At 39.4% G+C, this 25709-nt stretch overlaps 1 protein-coding gene and 1 long non-coding RNA gene across 2 annotated transcripts; both read left to right on the forward strand.

The window, feature by feature from the left end:
• Nucleotides 1-8429: 8429 nt before the first annotated feature.
• LOC110913799 (proline-rich protein 36-like) lies at nt 8430-9962 on the forward strand. Its single transcript, XM_022158618.1, has 2 exons — nt 8430-9122; nt 9282-9962. Exons 1-2 carry the CDS (start codon nt 8430-8432, stop codon nt 9960-9962), a joined length of 1374 nt encoding a protein of 457 aa, XP_022014310.1.
• Nucleotides 9963-16571: 6609 nt separating this feature from the next.
• LOC110909730 lies at nt 16572-25004 on the forward strand. Its single transcript, XR_002575571.2, has 2 exons — nt 16572-16808; nt 24741-25004. It is a non-coding gene; the product is annotated as an uncharacterized LOC110909730 (long non-coding RNA).
• The last annotated feature ends 705 nt before the right edge of the window (nt 25005-25709 follow it).

Consider the following 25709-nt stretch of genomic DNA (forward strand, 5'->3'; position numbering starts at 1 on the left):
ATCTTCTTTTTTTGTAATTTTCTTTATTTAAAATTATTAAAAAAAAATTAACTTTGTGTTATTGGGTATGCCTAGCGGGTCAGCCCACAAGCCCACCAAACCTACGCCCACCAAACCTACGCCCACCAAACCTACGCCCACCATACCGTGTGTTCTTGTGGGTTTCCCATGTCTGCCACCCCGTTCTACATGTCAACCAATGCCCAACCCAAGCCCCAACCCCCGCCCCACCATACCCCATGGTCTAAATTTTAATATAATTAAATTTGTAAAAAGACTAAACTGTCCTTAAGTGAATAGATTTAACTAAAAATTTTAACCTTGTTAGTGCTAAAGGACGAAAGATGTACTGAGTTTTCCAAATAAAGGATTGTGACTGTAATTATTGAAGTTAAAGGCTATCCATTGCAATCCGATACAAACATAAAGGACGAAAAGTGTAATTTACCCTTACATATATTTTAAGGAAGATTGATACTAAAAGTTAACTTAAAATGTGGTCTAAAGTACCCTTCCGACTTGCGTAATGACAACGAATTTTCTAGATTAATTAGATGAGCAGAGAAGTAACTTTAGCTTAATGAAATTTAAACATTGTTCAAACATGTCACTAATAGTTTTATTACTGCAAATGTTACAATCAGGAACTTAACACAAGTGTCTTATATAACCACGCTTAAGAGTTAAGACGACCATCGCAAGCTCTTCCCTTCAAGAAGCAAATCAAAAGCCTTGTTAATGTCTTCAAAGTCAACCTCATGTGTCACGAATCCGTCAAGTTGTAGTTCCTGAAGCGATCAAGATTCATTAAGACTTCAAGAATGTAACAGTTTGACTTCAAAAGTCAAAAGACAGACAATAAAAAAGAGACAAGACAGATTCTGCTTACCTTATCCATGTAGCGTTTTATAAGGCTGAGCGGGGCACCCTCGGTGACTCCCTTTGGGGACCAAAGTTGCCGAGCGGGTATGGTGCCGCCATCCAAGAGGGGAGCAATTTCGGGGACCAATTTCGGGGAAGAGGCACCGATTTAGGAAGGAGAGAGAAGGTGGGCCACCCTTTTTTTTCAACCAATGAAAACTTTTTTTTTTTTAATAAAAAAACAATTCCCCTAAGAGGGGTGCACCCCGTACGTTTTTAAACAAGAGGGAAGTTATAGAGGGAAAATGACATGGCAACGTATGATTGGGTTACAAAAAGTTTCCCCTCACCTCATTAGGGGTGTAAGGGGCACTCCCCTAAGAGGGGAGTCCCCTCTCTTACGCCCAACCAATCCTCGTGTGCCACGTCAACTCCCCTCTTAAACTCCCCTAACACCCTCAATTTGATGGTGCCACTCCCCTCTTAACTCCCCTTGTTTTTTTATTAAAAAAAAAAAGAAATGTTTTGATTGGTTGAAAATGAGGCTGGCCCACCATAGTTCTCACCGATCTTGCTCCCCTAATTGCCTCACCTAAGTGATGGCGGCGGTGTTCCCCTAAGGTGACTTGGGTCACCGAATGGGGTCACCGAAGGTGCCCCGCTCACCCTAAGGATTGGGATATCAGATTTCGGTTTTATAACCGAACCGCCGGTTGGTGACCGGTTACTATTATTGATCCCAAAAACCGGTTACTAACCGAAACCGGTTTAAAAAAACCGGTTAAAACCGGTAAAAAACCGGTTTTTTTCAAAAAAACCGGTTAATAACCGGTCCCAACCGGTTACACCGGTTAGTGTTTTGGACTTGAAAAACCGGTTAGTAACCGAAACCGGTTATTAAAAAAACCGGTTTTTGTTTTGAACGAAAAAAACCGGTCCGGTTAATAACCGTAACCGGTTTTAAAAAAAAAACCGATTTATACACCTCTAACCACTCCATAGCATTTTATGATAGATGATAATATTCCGGTTGGGTAACTCGGTCTTTCGTATATTAGTACTATCCCTGATGATAATGTTTTATGGGAATTTTAATATGCTTATTACTTGTAATTTTGTAGACTCTTATTGAAAGTCGAAGAGACGTTTGCATAGTTCGAGTAAAATGCACGAATAGTCCCTGTGGTTTGGTGAAATTTCACCTTTAGTCTCCAACTTTTTGAAATTACATTCCTGCTCCTTGTGGTTTACAAATATGTTACACGGATGCTCCCAGATATGGATGGATGTTAGTTTTTAAGGTTAATTAAGAGTAAAAAGACTAATATATCCTTACTCTTAAACTGTAGATTAAAAGAAAATACTAAAGAATTAGTTGGACCCACAAATAAATAAAAAACAAATTAAAACCCCAACCTCTAGTCATCTTCCCTAAATCGGCGGCAAGATTCCGGCCACTAATAAATTATAACCGTACAAATTGAAAAAAGAAACCTGATATCCATCTTCTTCGCTTCACAGTCTTGTTCAAAATGGACATAAAGGTACAATCAGATCCCACCGTTATATCTATACCACAGCCAAATTTTCTAAGATTAAATCATAAATTGCCCCAACCAGATCGTTTTCCTGACAAAAAACAGAGTCGCCGGCGACTCGACTTCCTCAACCAAAACCCAAGTCGCAAAAAACATAACAGTGCACCGAAGATCTTTATCCCGGCCCAAGCTGTACCACCAAAGAGGTACCGACGCCGGTGACTATCGGCACCTGTCACCACCTATGCCGGTGATTGCCGGCACCTGTCATCACCGTTCACTTTTCCTTTAACCCCCAACTGCTACCACCGTCGCACCACAACCCGATTCCACCACTACACCACACCTCCACCTTCGTCGCCGCACCTCCACCATATCCTGTTACAAGTTACAACCCACCAGAAACCTCCATTGGAAACTCTAACCACCGTTTACTACACCTTCCCACCGCCATTGTCCTTCCACGACCATCATCCTCTATCGCCATCGTTGTCAATTTGTGGCTAGAGAGAAATAAAGCAGTAAGAGAAAGAGGGGATCTAAAATTTGACAGATGAGGGTTGTTTGTTATATTGTTTGTATAATAAGTGGGCGCATAAATATATATATAATCTTTAGTTAATTTATATTGTTTAAATATAAAAGGGTAATTTTGTCATTTCAACTTCATTTAACGCTACAAACTAACGGTCATCCACTTTAGGGACTATCCAAGTAACAACCGAGCAAACCACAGGGAGCAGGAGTGTAATTTCAAAAAGTTGGGGACTAAAGGTGAAATTTTACCAAACCACAGGGACTATTCGTGCATTTTACTCGCATAGTTCCTTTCAAAGGCTAGTAGAACTGTTGTTGATTAAGTCCAGATGCTTGGGGTGAAGGGTTTTTTTTTTTTGTAATTTAATATCTCTGATTGGATTAATTCATAATGATCTATATGTGTGTTCCTCTTTGAGATTAGTGTATGTGGGTGAGGATCAAATAGGAAGTTTATTTTGGCTAGGAAGGATAGGAAGCAATATGATTATGACATGTGGCAAAATTTAAAATAAATAGAAGGGGTATTTTAGTCAATCGTATCATTTCTTCTTCCTTCTTCTCCCCAGTAACTTCAAAACCCACCATCTTCAACCTTTTCTTCACTTACTATCTCAATAATCACTACATTATAGTGCGATTTTCGTCATCAATCAATGATTCAAACACCCGATCAACGTGTTCTTTAGCTTTTTTTTTGAAGAAAACCCAGTTTAATTTCATTCAAAATCTCGTTTTTCCCGTGATTTTGAAGATAATCATTCGATCCGTTTGATTCAATCGCTGATAAGTGTTTCTATCATTAAAATTTCGCCAATCGTTGAAGAAATCGGCTTCGATCCATGTAAGAAATTCTTTAATTTCATTTTTACGATCTGGGTTTTTGATTTAGTCATTGCGTTTTACGATCTTGGCGGGGATCCGGGGGCAGCGCCCCTGGTAGCAGGGTCCAAGGGGCGGTAGCCCCTTGCTTTAATAAAAATGCATGAGAAAACTAATTTTCTGTAAATTTGCCTCTGGAAAACTGCATTCGTAGACAATTTTATGCCATTGCGTTTTAGAACTGCATTCCTGGTTCAAACAATTCACAGACAACTATTGTCCTGGTTCAATGCGTTTTAGAGAAAATACTTTCTTTGGTGTTTTCATGCCATTGCGTTTTAGAACTAAGACATTTTTTTGTGTTTTCTGGCCATTGCGTTTTAGAAAAAACACATTTTTGAAGTGTTTTTAGTCATTGCGTTTTAGAAAAACACATTTTTGAAGTGTTTTTAGTCATTGCGTTTTAGGTAAAACACATTTTTAGTTGTTTTTAGTCCATTGCGTTTTAGAGAGAACACTTCCTTTTGTTTTTTTAGGCAATTGCGTTTTAGAAATGAGACATTTTTAAGTGTTTTCTGGCCATTACGTTTTATAAATAAGACATTTCTTTGTGTTTTTTATGCACTGCGTTTTAGGTAAAACAAATTTTTATGTGTTTTCGGTTCATTGCGTTTTAGAAAACAGACATTTTAAGTGTTTTCTTGTGACAACCCTCACCAAATCAGGTATCCGTACGACTTAATTAATATTTAATTACTGCTTAATTACTGTGCTTGCTTACATTTGTGAATAAACTACTACTTGAATTCTGATAAATACACATACTTGCATCATACTTCATTAACTGTCACTCCATTATTTACATACAGAACTTTAGTGACAAACATGATGCACAAAAGCACAGTAGCACAATAAACGGATAACCCAGTAAACATGCTGACATAGCCAGCATCAGGCAGACACTGCCTCTAAGGCCTGTATGAGCCAAGGATAGTTTACTACACTAGTAGAGATTGTAGGGAAATGAGGGTTGTAGAACTGTGTCACTAGGTATAAGTTACAGTGACCGGATGTGCCTAAAACATGATTTAAACACAAATCCTACACGTTAATATAAAATTCAGCTTTTTTAGCAAACTAGTAAAGTGCAAAAACATGGGAAAATAATACTAGACGCTTTCCAAAGTGTCGGGAATTCTTTGTGTCACTAAAAATAATAATAATAACGACACTTTAAATGCTTGTTAAGCACTTTAACGGATCGATATCCAAACGAACAACCGGACTTTACCCGGGACATAAAAATATTGTCACTAACATTGTTTTTCTTTTTCTGAGCCAGTTAGGGTCCCCAAATACCCTAACACCCGTTACACAACTTAACACTCTAGTAATCGGTTTAACCTCCTAATTCTAACATAACTATATCCTAAATATCTAGTTAGAATTGAACCAACCCACCCCCCCCCCCCCCCCATGTAACCGATCGGTCACCCTATAGGTGACACAAGATGTCCTTGCTTGATTATTATAATTCCATTGCTCAATATCTAGTAAACACAATATCCATGGGACAATTAAGACAAAATGGTTTATATAAGGAACTAATAGACCTTCACATTCATTCACCACACTTGAACAAAAGAAATCAACTCTCCCTCTCTCTCTAGATATCTCGGCCGAACACCAAGCCCCACTCACCACCATTTTTCAATTTCAATCTTACCATTCCAAGTGCACTCAAGTGTGAAAGATCGCATACGAGGAAGCCCGGTGCTTGCGGATTGCCAAGGACCTTTCTACGGTGCTTTTAACCACCCGTTTTTCGACTAGTTTCTTCCCTAGCCTCGAGCTAGTAGTAAGTGGCTCTAAACACCTTCTTGATCTATTCTAAAGTGGTTAATATGAACTTTGTCGGTTGAAATTCATGAACATGTAAGATCAACATTAAAAGTCTACTAAAGAAGATGAACAAGGTGGATAATAGATGAATATTAGTGTAAAACTTATAAAACTAGTTTTATTATGATTATTTATTGTTGTTGATTGCTAGTATGAGAATGGATCATCATCAAACCCCGCTAGACCATGTTCACGAAACATGAACTAGCCTTATGTTAAGTCGTAAAGTTATTAGATGACGAACCCTTCCAAACATAAACATGAACTTGTGTAAAAACAATTTTTCTTATGAAGTAGAGTTCTAAACTATTGGATCTAAAGATCTACAAGTGGTATTTTCGAAGAACCAAGGGTCAAATGAAATCATATTCTTTGAAAGCCGGATCTTTCCCTAAACAAAAGTGATTTTTGTGAACACACAAGTGTGTGGACATTTGTGTAACCAAAAGTTTTAAACAAGAATTATTTTGTAAATTTTGACAAGAAGTTGTAAAGATGTATCTTCTTTAAAAACAAGATCCCCAAGAAACCGGGTTTATTTATAAAAAGGTCTACTAAAAATATGGGGAAAGTTACTACATGACTTACACAAATCACAAGTTCATGTGTTTTGCGATTTATATCTATTTTAACTATTTTGATGATGAAACTTTGTTGATTAATGTTGGGAACATTGTTGATTTGAATTTTAAAAGAAAATGATACGCTTATAAGCGTGGCCACCTCCAGTTACAGAGGAAACTCTGGCGAAACTTTTACAAAATATAACACTTGGAAATATTTTTGGTAACAAGTGTTATAAACACATTTTTAACTTATTTTCCCAAATAAACTTCGCCATGATTTTTATTACGAAACTTCCAAGTGTCGGAGATGGGAATTTCACAAAATAAAACTTGCTAAAATATATATTTAGTATATATTTTTTCATAACAACACTTGTGAGATTTTTATGATTATTTTGTGAACTACGTAAATATTATTTTTAGGGTAAAAATAATATTACTGAATATCAACGACTCCAAAATAATACGAACGCCTTCACAATAATTATTTAAGTTACACCGGTATTATTATTACCACACGAACTGTAACTGTAACTTACGTATTTTTAGAAAATACTCATAAGTGTGTATTTTGACAAGGAAATTATTTTGGGAAAATTATATGTAATAAAATATAATATTTTTGGAAAAAATATTTATATTTTGGAGAAAGAATTAGAATATATTATAAGTGAGACATAATAATATATTTCGAAGTTATACGAACGCACATGTATTAAAACCCCCATCCTTGGGAAGGAATATATTTACCAAATAATTACGAAATGTAATTACGAAATAGTTGTCTAACTATTTCCTAAAGACATTAAACCTTAAACTAAGGCACGGCCGTCCGTCTAATAGAAGTTAGTACGTCTAGGTCGTTGCACAGCAGATCGTCTGGGAGATACTTTGTAGAGACGCACTTCGGTGAGTTCATGTCCCCCTTTTCTCTTAACTGTTTTCAGTTTTCTAAACTGCGGGGGTGAAATACATGTTACTATGATTACGAGTACTTTTTACATGGTATGGTTAGCGTAAGGAGGGTTACTACTTAGATCATGTGAGTGGGTAGGCGTGAACTGAAGGCCATTAATCCTCAGAGTAGGACCGAGGGACAGTAGCGGTAGATCTATCTGGGTGTAGCGAGCCCAGCCCCAGGCCCAGCAAAACGGACCTCGGGGTGACTTTGTGCCCAACGCAAAATATGCTAGGTTTGAGTCTTCCTACTGCACATCACACATATCAATGGCCTTGCAAACCATTGGTGATCTCTTTATTTCCTTATTTGCTATATACCAGGGTTTTTATACATACAAAGGTTTTTACTTACTCACTACACATGAACTCGCTCAACAATTTTTGTTGATTTTTCCAACTTACATGTATTTCAGGGAATTAAGGATTCTGACACGGTATGCTTCGTTTTCGCGCTGCGCTAAAGTTACGGGATCATCCACGTTTAGGGATTGCGACTTTTTCCTGGACGAGTCGCAAGTCTTAAACGGTGTTTATTTTAAAGTTTATGGTTGTGTCTTAAGAACAATGTTTTCATTTGGTAGGTTGTAATTTCCGTTGCATGTGTCAACACTTTGAGACAATGTTGTTACTTTTGTTGTTAAGACTTTAATGGATGATTCTGCATGGTTTTACTTTCATATAGCTATGTTATGATTAAGCTATGGTATTAAGAAGTCACACCAAATAAACCCACGCTTCCGCAAAGCCAGGGTGTGACAGCTTGGTATCAGAGCTCTGATCATAGCGAACTAGGATTCCTTCTCGAGTCTAGACTTTGATCACTAGGGCTCTCATGAAAACATTTTTACACTGCATACCACTTAAGTCCAGATCCAAAACGTTTTTACAAATAAAAGTTGAGCACATTTTATTTATTAGTTATGGCTCAGTCTGGGAGGCTGAGGCTCGGTTTGGGAGGCCGAGGTAGTTGTCTAGTGGGACTAGGGAGTCAGTCTGGGAGGCTGGGAGAGTTGTCTAGTGGGACTAGGGAGTCAGTCTGGGAGGCTGGGAGAATTGTCTAGTGGGACTAGGGAGTCAGTCTGGGAGGCTGGGAAGTTAATCTAGTGGGACTAGGGAGTCAGTCTGGGAGGCTGGGAGGCTAGTGGGACTAGGAGAACTATTTGATTGCTTATTGGTGACTAATGTGTTTATCTGACTATATGATTGATTATTTGTGCATATTTGTGTTTGTGTTACAGACACCATGGATTCATCCGGTATAGAAGGGTCGGACACTACTGACCGTATACACATTGTATCAGACGACCGGGAGTCATCAGAGCGAGAGGTGTACACTTCGGACACCAGTACAGACGACGACGATTTCCAGCCGTTTGCACTACCCAATGCCGTGATTGAGCCCGCTGATGGCCCCATCACTGGGGATTTGCCGCTTGTGGAGATCCCTGCTCCCATACCCCTTGCCATGTACCCTGTTATTGGTATGCCTCTAGACGTAGTCGTTGACGACAACGTCGATTTGTTTGACGAGGAGCCACTAGAGGATGACGTTGAGGGCGAGACCCTTATAGCTGCCGACGATCTCTTGCTTCTCGCAGATGCTCCTGCTGAGGAGTCACCTGCCCATTCACCTATCCCGGACTCTTTCGAGTCTGTGGCATCGGCACCATCACACGCGCAGGGCGCGCAGCACTACTCACATGATTCAGACCCCGATAGGGCGTCATCTGCTGCACCTGCCCCTGCCCCGAGTTTTGCTATTGATCACGACATTGATGAGGATTCCGACCTCGTCTTCCCACCTGGGTTCGATCCAGACCAGGACATTGAGTTTATACACCTAGATCAGCCCATGGAGGACCTAGTTGATCCTGTTGACCCTGCGTTTGCTGACCCCGCAGATTTCGAGATGGAGTTTGACGACCCGGAGCCTGCTGTGGCCCCCGAGCCAGTAGTTGCTCCAGACCCCGTGTTCGAGCATGACCCTATTCATGCTGATGTACCCATTGTTGATCCTTTGATTGCTGATGTACCTATCGATGATCATCCTATTGTTGCTCCACTATTGGAGGATGAGCATGTTGTTGATGCTCAGGTCATTGCCCCTCACATTGTTGATATACCCGCTGAGCCTGATGTTGTTGCTCCTTTTCCTGACCCGGTGCCTCTAGAGCCCGACCATGCACTCTTTGCGACTCATGTCGACCCTCAGTATGCGCACACCCGGAATGGGTGGACAGAGGACGATGATGATTTTCCACCTTTTGTGGTACCAGTTACACCTGTTTCAGCACCAGCTTCAGCTCCTTTTGATGCACCCCTGTTTCACACATACACTGCTGATGCTCACCGCACAGACCTGCCCATCACATTTCTCCAGGAGATCCCTCCACCACGTCCTGGAGAGGGCTCTTCTCGTCAGCCTTTCGGCCATGCACCTTTTCTGTCTGGAGGAGACCAGTTTGTACCACGGGTCTCTCATCATACTGCTGTTCCCCCTGTTGCACCGTTTACTGTGCCACCTTTGACTCCAGCTAGTGAGCCTTTTCTTTGGATATCACCACCCATCATGCCACCATCCGATCCTTATCATCCTTTTCACATGGGTTATTCTGTAGAGGACATTCTCATGTTATTTATGATCCAGCATGAGGCACTTACTCGTCGCGTGCAGGAGCTTGAGAGAGCTCAGCGACCATCAAGCCAGTGCCCTCCTCACCCTGCGATATCGCATCCCCCTCGACCGTTATCTCCTGATTCTGCTGCTCGTTTCTAGACTCAGGAGCAGCAGCTAGCGTATCTTTTGCGTTCTCACCGAGCCATGGAGGAGGATTGGCTTTACATGCGCCGTTTGTTCTATTCTCATTTTCCCCCCCTCCACCGCCATCAGCGTAGGGCTATTTTGTACAGCACGGGTGGACTTTTGTTGAGAAGACGGCGATTGCACAGATTGCACAGCTTTTTGGAGACTGCATATTGATCATGACTTTTGTTGTTATGTGTATGGGATATTGTTGACATTGATTTGATATTTTGGACTGGGGTGATGTAGCCCTTAGTCGTTGATGTTGTATGTTACAGTTATGTACTTGTAAACTTTACTTTGTGGTCTCGATTTATTGCAATCGCAGTATTCTCATCATATGTGATGCTTGATTGATTATTTATGTTCTATAACATGGGATGTTGTGTGATTGATTTATTTATAACATGGGATGTTATGTGATTGGTTTTTTTAACATGAGATGTTATGTACTACTACTATCGTTATATACGTACACTTTACTATGACCTGACCAACGTGAACCATCTTTTAGAAGATGTCACCGAGACGCCAAGCACGCATGCCTACCAACGAGGCAGAACTTCAGCAGGTCATCGCTGCCGCCATTGCGCAATACGCCGCCTCTCAAGGAGGAACTAGCAGAAGTAATTCTGGCAATACCGGCAACAACAATCCGCCTCATGGTAATACTAAGTTATTAAGACATACCATGATACAATTGGATATCTCTAGCAAGTTTGCTAATGCCATTCATATATTGTAACGTATGTGCAGGGTGCACCTACAAGCAGTTCTTAGACTGCAAGCCTGTCAACTTTGATGGCACCGGAGGTGCTGTTGCTTTTGTTCGATGGGCCGAGAAGACAGAGTCAGTTCTCCGCATGAGCAAATGCGCTCCAGACCAGCAAGTTACCTACATTTCGGGGCTACTCTTGGACGGAGCCCTGTCATGGTGGAATTTACAAGTCCAAACCCTTGGTGAAGCCGCTGCCTACGCAATGACATGGACTGAGCTGAAAGAGCTCATGTGAAGAAAGTATTGCTCTCGCGCTGAAATTCAAAGGTTGGAAACTGAGTTTTGGCATTTGAAGATGGAAGGTCCGAAAATCGCAGAGTATGTTCAAAGGTTTCACGATCTGTCACATGTGGTACCTTATATGGTCACACCAGAATTCAAGCGGATTGAGCGCTTCATTTAGGGTTTAGCTCCTCAAATCGTAAGTATGGTGACTTCTTCAAAGCCGGCAACAATCACTGAGGCGATCGATCTGAGCGTAGCTCTCACAGAGGAGGCTATCCGCCTAAACAAGTTTTCTGATGATGAGCCAAAGAAGAAGGAGACTCACGTCGAGTCATCCGAGGGTAACAAACGAAAGTTCTCGAATTTCAAACAAGGCACAAGCAGTGATGGCAGAAAAGGAGAGTCAAGCACGCCGGCTCAAGCTACAGCCGGTGGTGGAAGGAAAGGAAAGGGATATATGGGTACACATCCCAAGTGCAACACCTGCCAACGTCACCATTCTGGCCGGTGTGGGTCAAAAGTATGTGAAGCATGTGGGAAGGCTGGCCACTCGAAGAATTCATGTTGGGCCACTGTTGGCCGGGGAGGCCAAGGAGGATTTGGGAATTGATGTGTTGCAAACACATCTTATTTTCCTTGTGTATTTTGTATATTATTTTAATAGTTTAGAGTCATTTTTATAATATTTAGACATATATTTTATTATTTATTATTATTACAGGTCCCGGTATGAAAAAAAAGATTAAATATGAGCCTAAGCGATCAATAAACTTGAAGTGGAAAATATGTCATGAAAGTTCAAGGAATCGAGAGTTTTGAATAAATAAAGCTGGAAGTTGGAGGGTTGAACTGCAATAAAAGAAAAGCTATTTAAAAATAGCTTAGTGAACTCAAGGGACTAAAACTTGCAATACATTGAAAGTGTATTAATTCAAAAGCATGCCATTACAAAACAAACTGCAGTTGACCGAGCAATTTATATGTTGACCACATATTGGTTTTTTATGGGCTGTTAACATGTGGAAAGGATCCGTATGTCTTTCAAAGCCATACAAATAATATAGATCGCACAAGGGCCGCTGTGCCAATATATGAGAACATGTTTTTAGTGGGCCAACCCTAATACTAGTGGTGGACGACTAAAAGGAGAGGTGGCTATTTATTGATCGAAATACATCAGTTGAGGGGGTGACGCACGAAGAAAAGACAGGAGATTGACGGCTGTTTTTAGGCGACAAGAGGAGAAAGAAAAAAGAATTGGTTAAGGGTTCAAGCCGTAATCAAGATTCATGTCCGGGTTTACAATTCATTAGTGTTTAGTTTTAATAACTTTGTGTTTTTTTTAAAAAACTTGATACTATGTTTTGTTTATCGTTTGAGACTTGTTCCTTTTTAGTGACTATGATCCTTGGCTAGTTCTTTCATGCTACCTAGGTTTTAGATGATGACTATTTGACTTTGGATTTTGGCTTGGTTGTGAATATTATTGTTGGATTTATATTTTAGTTAAAAGACTTGTTTATGATTCTATGATGTCTGTGCGTACTTTTTGCTAATTTATAATCTTTTAATGTTTCATGAGCAACTTAGTGAATGTCTTTCATGTTTGGGTGCTCATTAGAATTACTTGCTTTGTGCTTGTAGTTTTCTTTATGGTTTTAGGCCTGAATTCCATAGAAACATTAATTGAGAGTTTAGAGGTAATAAGTATTCTTCTTATTCTATGGCAGAGAGATCTGGTAGGTAGTCAGGTTTGTCTTTGGTATTAGGGGTTGAGTTCAAACGCTGAGAAATCGGGTTTTCTTATACTTCCTTTTATTCTTTGCTTATCTGAGTCATAGATTGAATTTACAGGTTACTCCTTGCACTTCAGGGTGTATTGTGATTGGAAAGTGAGAAATCTAAGTCAATCTAGCGAGTACTTTAGTATAGTTGGAGAGGACGAGAGTCAATCCAACCATCCAGTGAGTTTATAGACCTTTAGGTTTCCTTGTAGGCCTGGCCGAGAAATCAGGGGTTTATTAGGTTAATTGAGGTTAAAATATTTTTAGATCCTGGTTCCAACATAGTTTCCATAGCTAAGTCAATTCCAACTTCATAAGTAAGATTCGAAGCCTAGGTAGTTCTTTCTCATCATTACCTGTTTTCAGCCAGTTCACCATCTCAGTAGGTTAAACCCTTAGTTCATTTAGATTATTAGTTTAATTAGTTAAAACTTCAAACCCAAAAATACAAATTAAAACCGGTTAAGTAATTAGTTGAGTCAGAGTCTAGTTAGCGTCGCTAGTGTCTCGTGGGTTCGATACTCGGACTTCATTAGGCTTTATTACGTACGATAGGTACACTTGCCTGTCAGTGGTCTAGCATTTAGAGAGTCTTAGTTTATAAATTTAAAACTAGGGTGTCTAGGTTTAGGTTAGTAGTTTTTATAGACCGCATTTGCACATCAAATTTTTGGCGCCGTTGCCAGGGAATAAGAAGAATACTTATTACCTCGAGTTTGTGTCTAGTAGTAGTGTGTCGAGTCTTTATTTTTGTAAATATTTTTTATTAGATAGTTTTTTTTTTCTTTCTTCTATCTACTTTGTGCTGTTTTTGCTACTCTCTTCATGGCAGGTTATCATAGCGAGTACCTTCCCTATGTTAGGGAGTTCGTGGAATCATGTCAAGTGTTCGCTCAGATAACATCAACAGCACAGGACCAAGGAGATCCAAGGTTTCCCAGAATGCTTGCCATTCTTGAGCGAATGTTTGAGACACTAGGTCAGATGTTGAGGGAAGGAATGAATCAACATGTATATCCAAGGTGTCAGGACTGTGGTGGACCGCACTGGTATGAAGATTGTCCTGTTTACGTGAATCAAAAGAAAAATCAAAGTACAATATGGTCTACATGGGATGATTACTATGATAATGATATTGGCTTTGAAAGCTATGGAGAAGAAGAAGAAGTAGTAGTAGAGATAAAAGTGGTTGGAGAGGAGCTTCCCAATAATCTAGAGTTGTCTGATATAGGACTGGAGACGACAACGGACGATTCAGTCCCACCTCCGGTTCAACAGGACGTGACACCTAATTGGTATTCCATGCCATGGTATTACGGTCCCGAACCCACTAATGACGACTTCTGGAATGATGATGAAAGAGAAGACATGGATGAGCCACTTGACAGGATGGAAAATGAGAGAGGGATGCATATACCATCTTGGGAGGATGAGTTTGGTGATGAGTTGGTTGGTTTACCAACTCTTGAAGAGGGAGAATTTGACCCGGTTGGTGATCTAGCATATCTAGAGACATTACTTGAAAAGAAGCCAACCATGGAGATCAAACAAATACCAAACATAGAAGAAGAGAAAGTGGCTGAAGAATTGGATAGCTGGCCCCTAAAGGTTTTAGATGTTGGATTGCCACCCACACCAACAAGAACACGGGAAAAGGCACGAATAAAATGCTTGGATCAACATATCGTGAGGGTGCAAAGATGGTGCAAACAGAAGCATAAGGGGAAACTGAAGTGCAGAGACAACCATCTTCCTCGTTACATTCATTGTATCAGATTTGGTCCAGGTAAATTTAAATTTTGGTGGGTTGACCGGTTTGAATGTCTTAAAATATTTTCTAGTTTCATCGTTAGTTTCTTAATAAATAACGATGAACAATTAAAACTAAACGGGTTAGACCGGGGTTGGATAAAGGAGAAGCCTCCTGATTGAGTTCAAATGTGAGGAGGTTTTGTAGAGTTTGTATAGAGTTGTAGTTTTTGAGTCAGTTTTTGTTTAGATTCGGTACTGCTTTGGTTTTTGCCTGTTTTTGTATATGCAGGTTTGGATATGTACCACCCGTACTCAATCTCTATTCGGGTGTTTTTGGAGCTGCTTAGCAAATTTCAAGGAATTTACCAAGTGTACTAGTCAGAGTCAAAGCCGATCGCGAATGAAATGCTATACGATCGAGCTGGATTGGACGAGAGTGTTTGGAGCTTACGCATTATTTAACCAGCTAAGTCCTTTCCAATTTGCCATAGTCTTTTATTTCTTATTTATTTTTAGTTTTTTTGAGTCGGTTTCCATCCTACATTGAGGGCAATGTAGAGTTTAAGTGTGGGGATGGGAACTATCGTTTAGTGTCTAGTTAGTGAGTCGTTTGAGTCATAAAATTTGAAAAATACAAAAAAATTAAAAAATTTTAAAAGTTAAAAAAAAATTGAAAAAAATTGAAAATGTCTCTTGATTAAGATGTTTGCAAAATAAAAACGGAAAATGATAGAAAAATCAGATATGTTCGGGTTTCAAATAATAATAATATGAGAAAAAAAAAATTAAGCTTGTGTCTAATTTGGGATATGTGAGTAGGCCTGATCCGGTTTCTAGGTTCCTTTGATATTAATATACCTAATTGTTAGTTTGCTAGTGGATTCTCATCTAGGAAAAGTAGGGAAATTAAAGCCGCCAATAATAGCATAAGGGATGCCGTTATAAGCTAAGATCGTTAGAGTTTCTTATCATATCTCGTTGAAAGAAAAGCAAAAAAAAAATAATAAAAAAATAAAAAAAATGAGCTAGAAACTGAATGAAAGTAGCGCAGGCCTATGTAATCTTGGTTGGGGATAGTGACTCTACAACCGGATCACCTCTAGGATGTGTGAAATCGAACTTGCAAAGAAAGAAAAAGTACCGAAGCCTAAGTAATCCGAGCTGGGGATAGCGACTCTACAGCCGGAATGCCTCTGGGTTAGGGAAAGCAACGTCTAAGCTCAAAAGAAAGAAAAAAAATGAAAAAGAAAAAAAAATGAGCAAAGATTTGATTTTAAATTCTCTTGATCTTGGTATAAAACGGTTAGGAAATAACCCAGTGGTTGTTCCTTTTGTCCTATAAGCTTGAGGGGGATTAGGTGTACTTGCGATTCTTAGCGTGAGACCCTAGGTAGATTGACTACGCTTGAACTAAACTTACATGATAAGGGCTTAGAACCGGATTTGGGTTTAAGTGGACACATATACTTGCAATCGCGGTTAACATGAGTTTCAATTTTAAAAAGTAATCTAGACTTTTGACCCGAATATTTCTGATTCTGATTCCGTTAGCATAAGTCTTTTTCAGGGACGAAAAAGGTTCAACTGTGGGGATGTTTGATGTATTGCAAACACATCTTATTTTCCTTGTGTATTTTGTATATTATTTTAATAGTTTAGAGTCATTTTTATAATATTTAGACATATATTTTATTATTTATTATTATTACATGTCCCGGTATGAAAAAAAAGATTAAATATGAGCCTAAGCGATCAATAAACTTGAAGTGGAAAATATGTCATGAAAGTTCAAGGAATCGAGAGTTTTGAATAAATAAAGCTGGAAGTTGGAGGGTTGAACTGCAATAAAAGAAAAGCTATTTAAAAATAGCTTAGTGAACTCAAGGGACTAAAACTTGCAATACATTGAAAGTGTATTAATTCAAAAGCATGCCATTACAAAACAAACTGCAGTTGACCGAGCAATTTATATGTTGACCACATATTGGTTTTTTATGGCTGTTAACATGTGGAAAGGATCCGTATGTCTTTCAAAGCCATACAAATAATATAGATCGCACAAGGGCCGCTGCGCCAATTTATGAGAACATGTTTTTAGTGGGCCAACCCTAATACTAGTGGTGGACGACTAAAAGGAGAGGTGGCTATTTATTGATCGAAATACATCAGTTGAGGGGGTGACGCACGAAGAAAAGACAGGAGATTGACGACTGTTTTTAGGCGACAAGAGGAGAAAGAAAAAAGAATTGGTTAAGGGTTCAAGCCGTAATCAAGATTCATGTCCGGGTTTGCAATTCATTAGTGTTTAGTTTTAATAACTTTGTGTTTTTTTTTAAACTTGATACTATGTTTTGTTTATCGTTTGAGACTTGTTCCTTTTTAGTGACTATGATCCTTGGCTAGTTCTTTCATGCTACCTAGGTTTGAGATGATGACTATTTGACTTTGGATTTTGGCTTGGTTGTGAATATTATTGTTGGATTTATATTTTATTAAAAGACTTGTTTATGATTCTATGATGTGTGTGCGTACTTTTTGCTAATTTATAATCTTTTAATGTTTCATGAGCAACTTAGTGAATGTCTTTCATGTTTGGGTGCTCATTAGAATTACTTGCTTTGTGCTTGTAGTTTTCTTTATGGTTTTAGGCCTGAATTCCATAGAAACATTAATTGAGAGTTTAGAGGTAATAAGTATTCTTCTTATTCTATGGCAGATAGATCTGGTAGGTAGTCAGGTTTGTCTTTGGTATTAGGGGTTGAGTTCAAACGCTGAGAAATCGGGTTTTCTTATACTTCCTTTTATTCTTTGCTTATCTGAGTCATAGATTGAATTTACAGGTTACTCCTTGCACTTCAGGGTGTATTGTGATTGGAAAGTGAGAAATCTAAGTCAATCTAGCGAGTACTTTAGTATAGTTGGAGAGGACGAGAGTCAATCCAACCATCCAGTGAGTTTATAGACCTTTAGGTTTCCTTGTAGGCCTGGCCGAGAAATCAGGGGTTTATTAGGTTAATTGAGGTTAAAATATCTTTAGATCCTGGTTCCAACATAGTTTCCGTAGCCAAGTCAATTCCAACTTCATAAGTAAGATTCGAAGCCCAGGTAGTTCTTTCTCATCATTACCTGTTTTCAGCCAGTTCACCATCTCAGTAGGTTAAACCCTTAGTTCATTTAGATTATTAGTTTAACTAGTTAAAACTTCAAACCCAAAAATACAAATTAAAACCGGTTAAGTAATTAGTTGAGTCAGAGTCTAGTTAGCGTCGCTAGTGTCTCGTGGGTTCGATACTCGGACTTCATTAGGCTTTACTACGTACGATAGGTACACTTGCCTGTCAGTGGTCTAGCATTTAGAGAGTCTTAGTTTATAAATTTAAAACTAGGGTGTCTAGGTTTAGGTTAGTAGTTTTTATAGACCGCATTTGCACATCAGGAATAGAAACAATAATCGTGTTGGTATTGGGAATCGCCCACAGTGGAACAATGGAGGAAATGGGAATCGAGGCAACCATGTGAATCAGACTGGTAATGTGAATCAGAATCAGAACAACAATCAAGCTGGGAATGGAGGTAGAAACGGGCAAAGACCAGGTTGTTTTAACTGTGGTGACATTGGGCACTATAAGAGGAACTGCCAAGAATTGAACCAAGCCCGTGGAAGAGTGTTTAATATCGAAGCAGGGGAAGCGCGCCAGGATCCCAATGTTGTTACTGGTACGTTCCCTGTAAACCAACGCTTTGCATCCATTTTATTTAATACTGGTGCCGATTATAGCTTCGTATCGTTAGAGTTTAAGAATATGCTTGGTCTAGCCGCTAGTAAATTAGATATTCCCTACTCAATCGAATTGGCTAATGGAAAGTTAGTAGAAGCTAATGAAGTGGTCAGAGGTTGTGCAATCGAGTTGGGAGAACGTGAGTTTGCTTTGGATCTACTACCAGTCCAGTTGGGAAGCTTCGACGTGGTAGTAGGAATGGATTGGTTATCTAGCAACAAGGCAGAAATTGTTTGTCATGAAAAGGTCGTTCGTATCCCAACCGAGGATGGTGAAACAATTTTGGTTCATGGAGAAAAGCGGGATACGCCCTTAAGAATTATCAGCTGCCTGAAAGCGCGAAAGTATTTACAAAAGGGATGTGCTGCCTTCCTGGCACACATCGTGGATAAGAAAGCTGCTGAGCCGAAAATCGAAGACATCCCTATCGTGAGGGAATATCCAGAAGTCTTCCCAGAGGACTTGCCAGGATTGCCACCCTAAAGGCAAGTAGAATTTCACATTGACTTAGTCCAGGCGCCGCACCTGTAGCTAGGGCACCTTATAGACTTGCACCGTTAGAGATGCAGGAATTGTCGACACAACTTCAAGAGTTGTTAGACAAGGGATTCATCAGACCAAGCTTCTCACCATGGGGAGCTCCGGTCCTGTTTGTCAAGAAGAAGGACGGTAGTTTTCGAATGTGCATCGACTAACGGGAGCTAAATAAGCTGACGATCAAGAATAGATACCCTCTGCCAAGAATCGATGGCTTATTCGATCAGCTCCAAGGTTCAAGCTTTTACTCTAAGATCGATCTTCGATCTGGATACCATTAGCTAAGGATACAAGAGGAGAGTATCCCGAAGACAGCCTTCAGAACTCGCTATGGACACTACGAGTTCCTAGTTATGCCGTTTGGGTTAACAAACGCACCTGCAGTTTTCATGGACCTGATGAATAGAGTTTGCAAGCCGTATCTCGACAAGTTCATGATTGTGTTTATCGATGATATTTTGATTTATTCAAAGACAAAGGCTGAGCACGAACAACATCTAAGAGCTATTCTGGAACTGCTGAAAAGGGAACGGTTGTATGCCAAATTCTCTAAGTGCGAGTTTTGGCTACGTGAAGTCCAATTCCTTGGACATATGGTAAATGGAGATGGGATTCATGTGGACCCCACCAAGATCGAAGCAATCAAGAATTGGGAAACCCCAAAGATGCCAACCGAGATTCGACAATTCTTGGGTTTAGCTGGCTACTATCGAAGGTTCATTGAGGTTTTTTCGAAGATCGCTCAACCATTGACGCTCCTCACACAAAAAGATAAGAAGTTTGATTGGGGAATCAAACAGGAAGAAGCGTTCCAACTATTGAAAGATAAGCTTTGTAATGCGCCAATCTTAGCACTACCGGAAGGTACTGACGATTTTGTGGTATACTGTGACGCCTCGCGTCAAGGATTGGGTTGCGTGTTGATGCAACGCCAGAAAGTTATTGCTTACGCATCACGCCAGCTGAAGGTACATGAAAAGAATTATACCACACATGATTTGGAACTTGGCGCAGTGATATTTGCTTTAAAGATCTGGAGACACTACCTATACGGTACGAAATGTACAATTTTTACAGATCATAAGAGCCTACAACACATATTCGACCAGAAGGAGTTGAATATGAGACAAAGACGATGGGTCGAGTTGCTGAACGATTACGACTGTGAGATTAAGTATCATCCAGGGAAGGCGAATGTGGTCGCCGACGCCCTAAGTCGAAAAGAGAGGATCAAGCCCATAAGGGTTAGGGCTTTAGAAATGATTATCCAAACCGATCTTTCCTTGCGCATTCGCGCCGCGCAGAAAGAAGCTCTTAAGGAAAGAAACATCGAAGAAGAATATCTCCGTGGGATGGAGAAGCAGTTAATACCAAACGAGGAAGAAACGTTATGTTTTGAGAAAAGGATTTGGGTTCCTCTGTTTGGTGGTTTGAGAAAAGTTATTTTTGATGAAGCTCACAAATCGCGGTACTCTATCCATCCAGGAGCGGATAAGATATACCAGGACCTTAAAGATTACTATTGGTGGCCTAGGATGAAAGGAGACGTTGCTGTTTACGTGAGCAAGTGTTTAACGTGTGCTAAGGTGAAAGCGGAATACCAGAAGCCTTCAGGACTTCTGCAACAACCTGAGATTCCCAAGTGGAAATGGGAACAAATCTCAATGGATTTTATAACGAAGTTGCCAAGAACGCCACGAGGTCACAACACTATTTGGGTAATAGTGGACCGATTAACGAAATCTGCATACTTCTTACCTATCAGAGGGAAAGATAACACGAGCAAATTGGCTGAAATTTACATGAGAGAAATCGTTACACGCCATGGAGTGCCTCTGTCGATCATCTCTGATAGAGACGGAAGGTTTTTGTCAAGGATTTGGCAATCCTTCCAAGAAGCTTTTGGCTCGCAATTGAACCTGAGCACTGCGTTTCACCCACAGACCGATGGTCAAAGCGAACGGATGATACAGACTTTGGAAGATATGCTGAGAGCATGTGTTATGGATTTGGGCGGTAGCTGGGATAAGCATTTACCATTGGTCGAATTTTCATATAACAACAGCTACCACACCAGTATTGGTGCCGCGCCATTTGAAGCTCTATATGGCCGCAAGTGCAGATCACCGCTTTGTTGGTCTGATGCCGGTGACAGACAATTGGTTGGTCCTGATGTGGTCCAGGAAACCACAGATAAGATTGCACAGATCCGGGATCGCATCAAGGCGGCTCGCGATCGTCAGAAATGTTATGCGGACCGAAGAAGGAAACCTCTAGAGTTCGAGGTAGGTGATATGGTATTGTTAAAGGTATCACCCTGGAAGGGTGTGGCACGCTTCGGGAAGCGTGGAAAGTTGAACACGTGATATATTGGTCCATTCAAGATTCTAAAAAGAATTGGGTTAGTAGCGTACAAGCTGGACTTACCTGCCGAACTGAATGGCGTTCACGATACATTTCATGTATCAAATCTGAAGAAAAGTCCAACGCAAGATACTATTGTTATTCCCACAGACGAGATCCATATTGACGACACGCTCCATTTTGTCGAAGAACCGGTTGAGGTTACGGATTGGAAAGTGAACAAAACCCGCCGAAGCAGTGTCAAGCTCGTCAAAGTTCGTTGGAACGCAAGACATGGTCCTGAATACACCTGGGAGCCTGAGGACCGAATGAAAGAAAAGTACCCCCACTTATTTCCCAAAAACCCTGCAACTAGAAGCAGAACTTAAAATTTCGGGACGAAATTTTTCTAACGGGGGGAGAATGTGACAACCCTCACCAAATCAGGTATCCGTACGACTTAATATTTAATTACTGCTTAATTACTGTGCTTGCTTACAGTTGTGAATAAACTACTACTTGAATTCTGATAAATACACATACTTGCATCATACTTCATTAACTGTCACTCCATTATTTACATACAGAACTTTAGTGACAAACATGATGCACAAAAGCACAGTAGCACAATAAACGGATAACCCAGTAAACATGCTGACATAGCCAGCATCAGGCAGACACTGCCTCTAAGGCCTGTATGAGCCAAGGATAGTTTACTACACTAGTAGAGAGTGTAGGGAAATGAGGGTTGTAGAACTGTGTCACTAGTTATAAGTTACAGTGACCGGATGTGCCTAAAACATGATTTAAACACAAATCCTGCACGTTAATATAAAATTCAGCTTTTTTTAGCAAACTAGTAAAGTGCAAAAACATGGGAAAATAATACTAGATGCTTTCCAAAGTGTCGGGAATTCTTTGTGCCACTAAAAATAATAATAACGACACTTTAAATGCTTGTTAAGCACTTTAACGGATCGATATCCAAACGAACAACCGGACTTTACCCGGGACATAAAAATATTGTCACTAACATTGTTTTTCTTTTTCTGAGCCAGTTAGGGTCCCCAAATACCCTAACACCCGTTACACAACGTAACACTCTAGTAATCGGTTTAACCTCCTAATTCTAACATAACTATATCCTAAATATCTAGTTAGAATTGAACCAACCCCCCCCCCCCCATGTAACCGATCGGTCACCCTATAGGTGACACAAGATGTCCTTGCTTGATTATTATAATTCCATTGCTCAATATCTAGTAAACACAATATCCATGGGACAATTAAGACAAAATAGTTTATATAAGGAACTAATAGACCTTCACATTCATTCACCACACTTGAACAAAAGAAATCAACTCTCCCTCTCTCTCTCTAGATATCTCGGCCGAACACCAAGCCCCACTCACCACCATTTTTCAATTTCAATCTTACCATTCCAAGTGCACTCAAGTGTGAAGGATCGCATACGAGGAAGCCCGGTGCTTGCGGATTGCCAAGGACCTCTCTACGGCGCTTTTAACCACCCGTTTTTCGACTAGTTTCTTCCCTAGCCTCGAGCTAGTAGTAAGTGGCTCTAAACACCTTCTTGATCTATTCTAAGGTGGTTAATATGAACTTTGTCGGTTGAAATTCATGAACATGTAAGATCAACATTAAAAGTCTACTAAAGAAGATGAACAAGGTGGATAATAGATGAATATTAGTGTAAAACTTATAAAACTAGTTTTATTATGATTATTTATTGTTGTTGATTGCTAGTATGAGAATGGATCATCATCAAACCTCGCTAGACCATGTTCACGAAACATGAACTAGCCTTATGTTAAGTCGTAAAGTTATTAGATGACGAACCCTTCCAAACATAAACATGAACTTGTGTAAAAACAATTTTTCTTATGAAATAGAGTTCTAAACTATTGGATCTAAAGATATACAAGTGGTATTTTCGAAGAACCAAGGGTCAAATGAAATCATATTCTTTGAAAGTCGGATCTTTCCCTAAACAAAAGTGATTTTTGTGAACACACAAGTGTGTGGACATTTGTGTAACCAAAAGTTTTAAACAAGAATTATTTTTGTAAATTTTGACAAGAAGTTGTAAAGATGTATCTTCTTTAAAAACAAGATCCCCAAGAAACCGAGTTTATTTATAAAAAGGTCTACTAAAAATATGGGGAAAGTTACTACATGACTTACACAAACCACAAGTTCATGTGTTTTGCGATTTATATCTATTTTGACTATTTTGATGATGAAACTTTGTTGATTAATGTTGGGAACATTGTTGATTTGAATTTTAAAAGAAAATGATACACTTGTAAGCGTGGCCACCTTCAGTTACAGAGGAAATTCTGGCGAAAGTTTTACAAAATATAACACTTGGAAATATTTTTGGTAACAAGTGTTATAAACACATTTTTAACTTATTTTCCCAAATAAACTTCACCATGATTTTTATTACGAAACTTTCAAGTGTCGGAGGTGGGATTTTCACAAAATAAAACTTGCTAAAATATATATTTAGTATATATTTTTTCATAACAACACTTGTGAGATTTTTATGATTATTTTGTGAACTACGTAAATATTATTTTTAGGGTAAAAATAATATTACCGAATATCAACGACTCCAAAATAATACGAACGCCTTCACAATAATTATTTAAGTTACACCGGTATTATTATTACCACACGAACTGTAACTGTAACTTACTTATTTTTAGAAAATACTCATAAGTGTGTATTTTGATAAGGAAATTATTTTGGGAAAATTATATGTAATAAAATATAATATTTTTGGAAAAAATATTTATATTTTGGAGAAAGAATTAGAATATATTACAAGTGAGACTTAATAATATATTTCGAAGTTATACGAACGCACATGTATTAAAACCCCCATCCTTGGGAAGGAATATATTTACCAAATAATTACGAAATGTAATTACGAAATAGTTGTCTAACTATTTCCTAAAGACATTAAACCTTAAACTAAGGCACGGCCGTCCGTCTAATAGAAGTTAGTACGTGTAGGTCGTTGCACAGCAGATCGTCTGGGAGATACTTTGTAGAGACGCACTTCGGTGAGTTCATGTCCCCCTTTTCTCTTAACTGTTTTCAGTTTTCTAAACTGCGGGGGTGAAATACATGTTACTATGATTACGAGTACTTTTTACATGGTATGGTTAGCGTAAGGAGGGTTACTACTTAGATCATGTGAGTGGGTAGGCGTGAACTGAAGGCCATTAATCCTCAGAGTAGGACCGAGGGACAGTAGCGGTACATCTATCTGGGTGTAGCGAGCCCAGCCCCAGGCCCAGCAAAACGGACCTCGGGGTGACTTTGTGCCCAACGCAAAATATGCTAGGTTTGAGTCTTCCTACTGCACATCACACATATCAATGGCCTTGCAAACCATTGATGATCTCTTTATTTCCTTATTTGCTACATACTAGGGTTTTTATACATACAAAGGTTTTTACTTACTCACTACACATGAACTCGTTCAACAATTTTTGTTGATTTTTCCAACTTACATGTATTTCAGGGAATGAAGGATTCTGGCACGGTATGCTTCGTTTTCGCGCTGCGCTAAAGTTACGGGATCATCCACGTTTAGGGATTGCGACTTTTTCCTGGACGAGTCGCAAGTCTTAAACGGTGTTTATTTTAAAGTTTGTGGTTGTGTCTTAAGAACAATGTTTTCATTTGGTAGGTTGTAATTTCCGTTGCATGTGTCAACACTTTGAGACAATGTTGTTACTTTTGTTGTTAAGACTTTAATGGATGATTCTGCATGGTTTTACTTTCATATAGCTATGTTATGATTAAGCTATGGTATTAAGAAGTCACACCAAATAAACCCACGCTTCCACAAAGCCAGGGTGTGACATTTCTGGCCATTGCGTTTTAGAAATAAGACATTTGTTTGTGTTTTTGGTGCATTGCGTTTTAGGTAAAACACATTTTTATGTGTTTTCAGTCCATTGCGTTTTAGAAAGTACATTTTTTTATGTTTTTAGGCTATTGCGTTTTAGAAATAAGACATTTCTTTGTGTTTTCTGGCCATTGCGTTTTACAAATAAGACATTTCTTTGTGTTTTTGGTGCATTGTGATTTAGAAAACTGTCATTTTTAGGTTTTTTTCCATTGCGTTTTACGCAACTGGGTTTTTTCCATTGCGTTTTACGCAACTGGGTCTTTTCCATTGCGTTTTACGCAACTGGGTTTTCAATTTTTTTTTTCAAAAATATAGCAATAGTATACTCGTTTTAAATAGGGATGGCAAAAATACCCGAGCCCGACGGGTATACCCGAAACCCGACACAAATGGGACGGGTGTACCCGATACCCGACCGGTATTGGGCCGGGTATGGGATTAGTTTTAAAAAGTTTCATGGGTATGGGTTGGGTATGGGATTAGGTGATACCCGACTCGATTACCCGAAACCACATACCTGTTTACCCGAACTATATACCCGATCACATACCCGATTTTTTTAATATATATTTTTAT

This window comes from Helianthus annuus, chromosome 9 (genome assembly GCF_002127325.2).
Source record: "Helianthus annuus cultivar XRQ/B chromosome 9, HanXRQr2.0-SUNRISE, whole genome shotgun sequence".
Lineage (NCBI taxonomy): Eukaryota > Viridiplantae > Streptophyta > Magnoliopsida > Asterales > Asteraceae > Helianthus > Helianthus annuus.